This window comes from Rhipicephalus sanguineus, chromosome 10 (assembly GCF_013339695.2).
Source record: "Rhipicephalus sanguineus isolate Rsan-2018 chromosome 10, BIME_Rsan_1.4, whole genome shotgun sequence".
Taxonomy (NCBI): domain Eukaryota; kingdom Metazoa; phylum Arthropoda; class Arachnida; order Ixodida; family Ixodidae; genus Rhipicephalus; species Rhipicephalus sanguineus.
In genome coordinates, this window is record NC_051185.1 from 26,088,319 (window position 1) to 26,098,961 (window position 10,643).

The 10,643-nt window shown below is 47.4% G+C and overlaps 1 protein-coding gene across 1 annotated transcript; it reads left to right on the forward strand.

The window, feature by feature from the left end:
* The first annotated feature begins 1,914 nt into the window (after nt 1–1,914).
* LOC119406278 (uncharacterized) lies at nt 1,915–5,199 on the forward strand. Its single transcript, XM_049420026.1, has 3 exons — nt 1,915–1,920; nt 2,017–2,274; nt 4,951–5,199. The coding sequence occupies exons 1-3, from the start codon at nt 1,915–1,917 to the stop codon at nt 5,182–5,184; spliced, it is 498 nt and encodes a 165-aa protein (XP_049275983.1). The 3' UTR covers nt 5,185–5,199.
* Nucleotides 5,200–10,643: the final 5,444 nt, after the last annotated feature.

Genomic DNA, 10,643 nt, shown 5'->3' on the forward strand with positions numbered 1-10,643 from the left:
TCCATCATCAGGGTATGCTAATTTCATTTTTTTTAAACTTCTCTCACTATAAGTTGACAGTATCGCAATTTTGATGGTCTTTGACCCTCTAAGCATGATTCGCACATTCTGCTTGCAGTCAAAACATCACACAACAAAGAATTGTCGTACCTTGAGCTTACCAAAGCACGCCATCAAACATAAAGCTTTCTTCTCGATAGTTAGGTGATTCTTAGAAGATTAGGAAGATGAGTTGGCTGACAGAAAAGTTATTCGTGGAATGTAACTACACTGGGGTAAAAGTTCGGGATTTTATTGCTCAAAATCGCGTAAGAGCAAAAGAAAATGAAAGCTGCCTAAACCAACAAATGAAAGGCAAACTGGGAATGTGGAAGCATCAGCATATATTTGCCTTGTTCTTGTTTTTGAACTTTTCTTAACTAGCAATTGCTTATTCTGTATCACGTGCGTATGTTTTTTTCTTAAATATATATTTCATTTTTCACCTATGTTTGCGGTGCAGGTATTCACAAATCGTATATGAAACAACTTCTCCGAAAAAGACACATCTTGTGTCTCATTGCTAACATCGCTTCAACATTACAATTAGGCCCCGCGGTCGAGCTCAAACACGCTCCTTGCTCATAAAAAACCTCCCGCCTTAATTACTTTATTCAGTGTAGCACAGTTCGACAATCAGCTCATATAGCTGACCTTTTTATATATAAGAATGCACTTTAAGGCATTTTTAAATACATATATTTCTCTATAGTGTTAAACATTTTCAATATATATGATTCATGGGTTCAACATAATTTTTGACAAAGCTTCAATATAGTTCAGTATTGTTTCAATACACGCGCGATGACACCCACCCATCGTGCATGCATCTCTAGAAATGCCAAGTTCACTTTGGCCCTGCCCACGACGAGCGACCTGGACAACTTCTACGAAGACCTGCGAGTGACCGAGGACGACAAACATCACTCCCTCCTGGAGGCCTACTTGACCGCACTGACTCACATCCGGAGCAAAGAACTGCACAGCGTGTTCTTCGGTGGCTCCGGCTACTTTTACCCAATCCCGCCACCGAGGCACCCCGAAGTGCAGGCAAGTAGCCAAATGCGTCAGGCTTACCTGCCTCTAACATAAAACAAAAAAAAAAATTGCGACAGCTGCGCACTGTTAGTGCGAAGACTGTGGAAACAGCGTAGATGGTGGCCTTCCCGTCCTCCTTTCTCTCCTCCTCAACCTCATATCACTCCTCACCATCACTTCCTTCCCGTCACTCTTGTTATAATACCTCTTGTATACATCGCTATACTAGGCTTTACCCTCTCCCCTTTTCTTTCCCCTCCTCCTCACTCTCATTTCTCTTTCCTCCCCACTTGCTAGACTACAGTCTACATGGCGTGTCACCCTAGCGTGTCTTGTGTTTTATTTTTATTTTTGTTCATTTAACAGAAATTGAACCAAAACAAAAGCCACAGAGCCTAACGGAGGCTTTTGCTTCGAAATACAGCCTGGGACAGGGACAATGTAATACACAATTTAGGCGCAATTATCTGACAACACTGTATATAAAGACTCATAATCAGCTATTTTCGAACCTGACATAAACCATCAAAAATATAAAAGAGGAGCGAGACAGTAAGTAGTCATTAAATACCTAAAATATCCTTAACTCAATAGGGTGAAGTAATGAGCGAATCTGCACTCAGGTGCATTCCTAAGCTGCAAGAACAAAATGAAAAGAAAAGCTGACAAAGATTGAAATGTCACTAAAAACAATTACGGCACACTGTGAATATTTGACTACAAGAAAAGAAACGCGCAAAAATGATGATTAAGCGAAATGTCTGTACTTATCGCACTGAGTGCAATTATTTAGAGCAATTTCTTTCAATATTTTTCGAAAATTTTCTTATTTAGGTCATGAACGTGATCCAGTTCGTTGAGGAGACTCTGTATTTAATACTCAATATGTCGCGCACCACAGGTAGCTCTAGTTTTCGGTGACGCGCCTTCTTCCCGCAGGTGACCGCAAGCGGCAGAGGCCGCATTCCCCTCACCTGGCTCCTTCCACCTCGCTTCGGCGCCGACGCGCCCGCCTCGCTCAACTACGGCGGCTTCGCCCTCGAACTGGTCACAGCCCTCCTCCGTGGAGCGCCGCTGGGCCAGTCTTGGCTGGGGTGCCTGCAGTCCAACGAGCCTCTAGTCGGGCCCGGCAACGACTGGGCTCGCTTGGCTCTGGCCACCGAAGTAGTGGCAGCGTTCGTCGATCGACACTATGAGGTCAGAAAACGTTGAAAGATGTCTATAACCCCCTGAGACACGGCGTCCTCGTTTGGAGACGCGACTTACTTTTGCCGTTTCTGTGCACTTTTGGCAAGCAATGAGCCCTGAATAGTGAGCTAATGGTAAATTAAGCATTCTTGGTGCCCAAAGTTCCTTTATGTCAAGTGTGGTTGAATTATTTTGCTACAAACGATCAATTTGGCGAAGACAGTACCACGTTTAAATCCACGTTGGGCCTGGAGGGTTTCGGCAGGAATTTCGAATTATTTTTACCTTTTCAGGAATGCTTGCTGCTGGCACATAACTATCGGAAGTAGTTTGAGTGCGTTGTTTAATTCGGTTTATGAATATGTCATGACGGAGTGTACAATAATTAAACAAATATTTTCGTTGTAAGTACAATTGTTTGCTGTAAATTACAACAATTTATTCTAACACTCCCATTTGTTTTGCTTTAAGCTTGGTTTCCGGAACCTTCACATGAAATCGTAAAAATTTATTGCATTTATAGGCAGTCTATGCAAATGGTGTCGCAAAGTGTAAAAGCTTACCGGCTTAGTGGGTGCCTAAACTGGCCCTGGTGTTGGACTAAACCACCCAGAGGTTGAAATTCAGTTGTGGCGTTGCAGTCGTTGCACGAGTCCACAGCGAACGCTTGCAGAGCTATGTGCGTTTGTTAATAGAAACGCGACCCTTGCTCGTTTCGCTCTTTTCTTCGCTACGCTACGTGCGTCGGCTCATCTCTCCACCTTTCCGAGTGCTCCTCCTCGTCGTTTGAGATAGAGCAGGGAACGCGTACACCTGCTAGCAGACTAACAGGTTCGCCCGCTCGACAGCGTCTTCTGCTCGTGACGTACCTAACCAGACAGGTGACGTCATGACGGTCGCTGGGAATAGCGGAAAGGCACACAGGGGAGTGCGCGAGCATCTCTTGGTGGTTTATGGTTCTTTAACGAAACGTACCGGCTTAACTACAAGTATACGGTAGGGGGTGTTATGTGCTAGCCCACTTAGGTGTGTCTGCACTGACCACATCCATTTGCTCAGGGCAGTGTGACACTTCATAGTGGTTCCGTAGTGATTAGACATGCTAGCACAATTAGGTGTGCTGTACTTAGCATACTTATAAGCCCCTTTTAAGGCTGGGTCAGCATTGTTAGGTGCACTGTATGTAGCGCAGTTATTGATAGCGTCATGTGGTGGCACAGGTCAGAGATCTATACTTCAAATACTTATTCAGACATGTTTCAGAGTGCTAGCGTTGAGAGCAAAAAGGCTACTTGATAACATGATTAGAGGTCAAGGGGTGGCCGTATAGCTAGGGATGCATGCGACAGCATGCCTAACTATAGCATACTTACAGGAGTCAAAAGTGTAATTAGTAGAGGCCGGATTTTTAGACGCTAAAAAAGCTCGTTTTAGGCGCCAAAAATAGGCACGCAAAACAACGTTTTAGGCCTCTAATATCGTAAATATAGGCCCGATAAACTTTCACATAAATGCAAATAATTTCAAACGAAGACGTGCGCGACCTCTATCTACGACAGGAAAACAAAAATGTTATTGCTTAAGATGGCACAAAGGAGCCAACATTTGAACATAGCGTGTTTTGTCGCGCACGGTTCGCACTCCCATGTTCTGTAGAGTGAGTCAAGTGTCCACTGTCGAATCAACACACTCCTGAGTATCTTTTCAGCATGACTGAGAAGTGCAGAGCAGGAGCAGACAGCCAGATTGCTAAAAGACCAGAAGGCAGGGATTCCTCCTATTGGCCAGGTCGAATTGCGTAGAGCCAATTTCTCCCCTGGCAGTGAACCACTGGCGTAGCCAGGCCGAAGAGGTAGGGGGGCGGGGGGGTTTAAACCTCCCCCTCCCCTAAACTTTTCAGTATTGTGTGTGTGTATATACACGCACACATACGAACGCATGCACGAACATATATAAGGTATGGTTGTCCCCCCCGGCCCTCCCCTGAACAAGATTTCTGGCTACGCTACTGCAGTGAACACCTTAAAAAGCAAATTACAAACAAAACAAAAGCTGCGTGCACATAACATTTTTCTTTTTTTTTTTGCTCTTCACTCTCCTTTCCGTTGACGGCTCTCCGCGGTTTCTCATTTGCCAACCGCTCGGGCCATGTCAGCGCGGCGGCGAATGCTCGCCGGCGTGTCCCGCTTCACTGCTGCTAGCGCTTGTTTCCGGGAGTTGGTTGAACTGGGGGACTAGGTTGAACCCCACTGTTCCCAACAGTCAGTCTTACGCGGTAACACGAATAACGGTCTCATACAGCACCGGGAGTGAAACTTGAGGCTAAATAGTGTTCATATAAGCGCGAATTTTGAAAATAGGCATTTATAGGCATTTATAAGCATTTAGGCACGAACACCAAAAATAGGCATTTATAGGCACTATAAAAACACTATAAAAGCCCTTCTTAACCTCTAATTCATGCTCATATATAAGAATGGCGCGATAGGAGTGCAAGGAACAAAATAGGCATTTGTCTAAAATCCGGTCTCTAGTAATTAGCCCTAGAATTTGCTTACATTGTGCATTGTATCATATATTCCATCCGATAGTATGATTAGCTTATGTATATCTTTTCGATAACGTAAGTAGATGACGGTACTGCGGCTTGACTATGTTGTATAACTTTGTTTTTCTTCGGCAAAGGTGGGCCAGCTGCTTGCACTTCCCGGACTGGAATTCCTGAGCGAAGACATGCTCTTCTTCATCTCAGCCTGCGCTGGCATGTGCGCCAAGGGAGAACCAGGCGCCCGCTACCGCTGCCACGTCGTCGCGAGTAGCTCGCCGAACTTTGCACGAGCCTTCGGCTGTACGCGCAGTAACCGCTTGAGCCCCAAGAAGCGCTGTCCGTACTCGAACCGAACGAGGAATGGCCAGTAAAAAAAGATGCTTGTTGTTGGCTCAGTGGTGTTCCTTTTCTTCGAGATTACCAGCTCATAATAATTGTTGGTGCTTCACGTCTCATGACCACGATGATTATCAGAGACGCCGTAGTGAGGGGCTCCGGAAATTTGGACCAGTTGGTGTTCTTTAACGTGCACTTCAATCTATGTACATGGGGCTCCAGCATTCTCGCCTCCAACGAAATGCGGCCGCCGCGGCTGGCATTCGATCCCGCGACCTTCAGGCCGGCAGTCGAACACCATAACCACTAGACCACCATGGCGGGTGATTATCAGCTCAGCGATAGGGACTCTCTACAGTCGGGTACAATTAACCTATGAATAAGCTCCACCCACAGCTGTCGCCTCCCCACCCAGAGAAAAATTGCATATAGGCCCTATCCAATAGCATTTCCTCGTTCCTCGTGACGTCAGGCACATCTCGCGTATTTCAAGTAGGGGATTTTCCCATACAGACACAAGCACATGTCGGTAGTTTTCGATCCAAAACTTCACGGCAAGCTTCAGCGAAGATTCCCACATCACTTCTCGGGAAAACGTAATGTTTGCAGTACGGACGACAACGTTCAATTATTAATTTGCTCAGTGTTCGTATTAGCGGCGAAAACGTACGGTTACAACTGAAACAGCGCAGTACGACTCTCTTCCATCTGGGGGCTGAGCTTGTATTTATTCTTAGGATTAACCGACTATAGTGTTGAAGATTGGGCAAGTCGGCTTAACATTCTCATACTACTCTCTGCCGGTTTGGCTGGTTCCTCCCAACCTTGCGTTGTAACAGTTTGGTAACGATAAGTCGTCAATCTCTCGTTAATCGTACTAAACAGAGAAGTGCTAAATACTTCAGGACGGGCAGTAACGCATCACTCGTGCAAAGGACAATACCAATGAAAGCTGACAAGAACGGGAAGACTAAGAGGTGAGGACAAGCGTGGGCTTGTCAGTAATCAGCGGTTTCTGATATGATAATCTGATCTTTTTTTAAGGGTCACTTGTCATTTAACGTTGCCACATTGCGTTGTCCGGATATGAACGCATGACCGTCATTGTTGGCTGAAACAACTGAAGTGTTTCGCTGCTAAGCACGGGGATGAAGGTCCTATTCCCGGCATGGAGGATGGAGAAAACTAGGAGGGAGCATTACGCAATGAGAAAGAAAGAAAGAAAGAAAGAAAGAAAGAAAGAAAGAAAGAAAGAAAGAAAGAAAGAAAGAAAGAAAGAAAGAAAGGTACGTCAGGCACGCACACGCCAACTTGCCCCCAGGTTTTCCAATAAAACAAGGTCCACAGATTTTTTTTTTTTTTTGTTGCCGTAAGCTAAGCCACGGCGGGTGTTCTTCCTTTTCCATGCGCCTCTGTGTAATGCACGTTGAACCAGCTCGCCAAGTCTTTAACAGTCATTCCGCTGCAGAGAACTTCACAATTCGGTGCTTAACTCGGCCGTTCCTTTTTCACTGGACAAACTAAGAAGTCTCCTGCGCGTACTTCTTGGCAGAAAGTTTTTGCCGGCAACGACGAAACCGCGGCACGCCGCCTGTCGACGGAAAGCGCGCACAGTGTCTCTCCCGCGGCCCATCGTTTCGGCCTAATACCCACAGATGGCGCCGCTGTTCCCATACCGCCTGAGCAATAACGTGAAATGGGAAGTGACCCGTCCAGCTCTAGACCGAGCGATTGCACGTATAGGAGCACACACCGCCCGAGGGCTTGATGGCATACCTGCGGGGCTGATCAAATGCTTCGGGGACGAGGCAAGGCAGAAATTGGCGGACATCTTCTCGGGCATTATGACAGGAGAACCGATACCAGAGGATTGGCTCTGTGGCCGAGTAATCCTGGTGCCGAAGAGAGGAGGGGATGCAGGGCTGTTGCGTGAGTACAGACCGCTCACAGTTACAAGTGTGCTATACCGAACTTTCGCACAAATCTTAAAGACATGGATGAGCGGCTGGGCAGAACACGACGAAAAGTTGACTGAGCTACAGAATGGTTTCCGAAGCAGACGGCGCCTCGAGGACAATGTATTTGTGCTCACACAGGCTATCGAGATAGCACGCAAGGAGAATAGAGGGCTGTACACTTGTTTTCTCGACGTCGCCAAGGCCTATGATAGCGTACCGCATGACCCGCTGTTTCACTGTATGACACAAATTGGCATGCCGAAGACATGGGTCAGTCTACTGCGCCGACTACACACGAACAATACGGTGTTTGCGTGCTTTGCCGAAGCTCAAGCTGAACCAGTGAAGGTGATGCGAGGCCTCAAACAGGGATGCCCATTGTCGCCGCTGCTGTATATGCTGTATACAGCCAGCCTGGAGAGGATGCTGCTGGAGGATGGAGGTGAATTCTCGCTAGCTCACTCCTATGGCGGAACACCCGTGCCCTGGAAACTGCCGGGCTTGGTATATGCCGATGATATTGTTCTAATGGCTGACAATGTGGGAGACCTGCAGCATCTCGTCACACTATCGGCAAATCACCTGAGCAAACTCGGATTGCGCTTCAACGCCAAGAAATCAGCGGTGCTGGTGTTCGCAGGCACGGACACATCTGCGGTGGTGTCGCTACCGGAGGGTGGGCAGATTCCGCGGAGAGATGAGTACAGGTACCTCGGTGTACAACTGAGCACATCGAGCCATGTCCTAGACATCCACGAGGAAAACATCCGTCAGACATCACGCAAAGCGGCGAACGTGTTGCGCAAGCGAAGTCTCTGGGGCTGCAACCGCTTCCTGCTGGTCCGAGAAATGTGGAAGTGTGTGCACGTCCCATGCCTCTCGTTTGCCAATGCTGTGCTGACCTTCCAGTCAGGAACTAGACAGTGGCTGGAGTGAGGGCAGCGAGAGGTTGGTCGACTGGCGTTGGGCTGCCACGGGCGAGTTGCCATAGAGGCCATTCAAGGAGACGTGGGGTGGTCGTCGTATGAGGCTAGAGAAGCCAGGAGCAAGATCGCCTACGAGGGCCGCCTGCGTCTCATGAACGACCGCAGGTGGGCACGGCGCTTGTTCCGCTACACACACTTGACCGGAACGAGGACTGAATGGGCTGCGCGGTTGCACACCCTCCGCCGAAAGTTCGGGTTCTTCGCGAAGCCCGTGACGGCAACCAGGGAGTACCAATGGGCTCGGGCCGTTCAAGAACAAGTACGGGAAGAAGAAAACGAAAAGTGGCGGAAGGCGATGTGTTCTAAGACAACATTGACGGAGTACCGCAAGCACAAAAGTGTTATAGAAAAGGAACGCATCTACGACACAAATGGGGGTAGCGGCCTTTTGTTTGAAGCGCGGGCTGGGGCACTGCGAACACTTGTGTACCGCCGTCGTTTCGACGAAGCTACCGACGACACGAGGGCTTTATGCCGGGTGTGCGAGCAGGAAGAGGAAACCATCCCCCACCTTGTGCTACGCTGTACGTCTCTGTGCCCCCACCAGCGAGAGGGCACTACTCTGCCCGAGGCACTGGGGTTTGCGCGCACGAGTGACACGGTGCTGCACGCAGGCGATGAAACGGCTGGTGCAGTGAACTATGCAGCAGTTCGCACCACCAAAGCAAGGCTGGTGCGGTGGTGGCGAGCGACGCAGCGGCAGTGAATTAGCCGTACAGACTTATTTACGGTGCTGTGAGTGTGTGTGTGTGTGTGTGTGTTTTTTTTCTTTCTTCTTTTTTTTTTCGCTGGCTAGGGCAAATTAATCTTGCCCGCCCGATACAAAGGGAATATCCCCAAGTCATCATCATCATCATCATCATCATCATCATCATCATTCTGGACTTAGTTGCCACAACCGCACAAGAAGTGTATTGCACAGAAAACGGGCAAGTAATGGAATTGTAACCAGGACATGTAACTAGACGGACATCGACAGGTAGAACACCGCATGGGAACGTGACATTAGAAGATGAAATTAAGATTAGTAAAGTCATAATAACAGGCCTTTAAGAGATACCACGCACACAAGATTGACGTTGGCAATGAAGCCAATGTAACTATAAATAAACAACATCCGTTGCTGAGTTTGAGGTCGCAGCTTTGGCTCCCTACCGCAGCGATTATACTTTTGATGGCGGCTCAATTCGGAAACACTCGTGCGCTAGGCGTGCCATAAGTGGGGGTGGGGGGGGGGGGGCGGCTGCCTTTCCTAACCATCTAAAGGGGGGAGCCAATTCTGGCTCGTACCTTAACCCAGTCGCACCTTTGAAGCCACTTTTAACACGCAACGTTATGACTACGCATGTTTCACTACACATGTTTTTTGACGACCATGGCGACCGAGGGCATTGATGTTGCACCAAGGATCTCTTCACCATTCTGATTTTTGCATTCATTGCGCAGATCTTTTTTTTTTTCCGACTCGACCAACGAAAAAGGGGGGGGGGGATGTGGCGTGACTTCCGCAGGGTTGTGTGCTAAGATTTACGTGCCCCTCAATTCCTATGCGTTCGAAATTATTTTGACCTATCTTTAAAGAATAATGTCGTCGCTCCGAAGTGACAGGGAGCCATCGTGTGATGATGTCATCCCGTGACGTCACATTATGTGACGTCACAGTGGTGCCGTGATCACGTAGCAAATTTTGGCGACATGTGCCGTCATGATGACATCCCATGTCGCCAAAATTCTTACGTGGGTAGAGTTCATATTGTTTTTGTTAAGTTGTAACATTCTCACACCTACGGCCACTCACAACAGCACTGCACGAATGCATGCGCCAGCGGTGACTTGGTAATAAAGGTCTCTTTTATGCGTAAAATACACAGCTCCCCATTCTGACCGCACTCCGGAAACGGCAGTGCAAGATTAAAAATGTTTCTAAAACTTTTTCTCATCCTCTGCTTGCGCTAAATGTGATGGCATAAAGGATATGCGCTGCCAACAATATTCGTTATTATTGTTTCCTATTCTTTAAACCATCACCACATGCTGTTGCAGTTTCAATTCACAATTTAAGCGGCAGCCAGGGAAACATTGAAGGACGAGAAATGTAGCTAACACACAGCATGGCCTAGTCTATCTGGCTCCGTCGACAGTCGATGTTTCGCTACTTTTTGTGACATTATTTGTATGTGTGCGTAAATGTGTTAAACATCAATTGTACTTGTTACCTCCGCGCCATTTCATGTGTTTATTTATGTCCATGTTACCGAATTATGTTTTGTCCTTCTCGTGAACGTATTTCTAGCAAGAAAACGTGATGTTAAATTGTTATTGTTGTTAACCGTCAGTGATACAATAAATTTTTTCTAAACACGAGCACTGTACAGCTTACTGCTGTCCCATAGCATTGCGCGTACAGCAGTATAAATTGTTAGTAATTAGTGCGTTTGTCATACGAAGTGCCACGTAACCAACGCTCCTCTCATTGAGGCAACAGCAGGACAGAGAAGGCGCTTTCGCATAGTACAGTACTTGGTACAATAAATAATTCGCATTTATTCT

Excerpts from the sequence above, each read along its gene's own strand:
- LOC119406278 (XM_049420026.1), top strand. Across the intron at positions 2,275-4,950 it reads TCGTCGATCGACACTATGAG|GTGGGCCAGCTGCTTGCACT; the intron begins GTCAGAAAACGT and ends TCTTCGGCAAAG.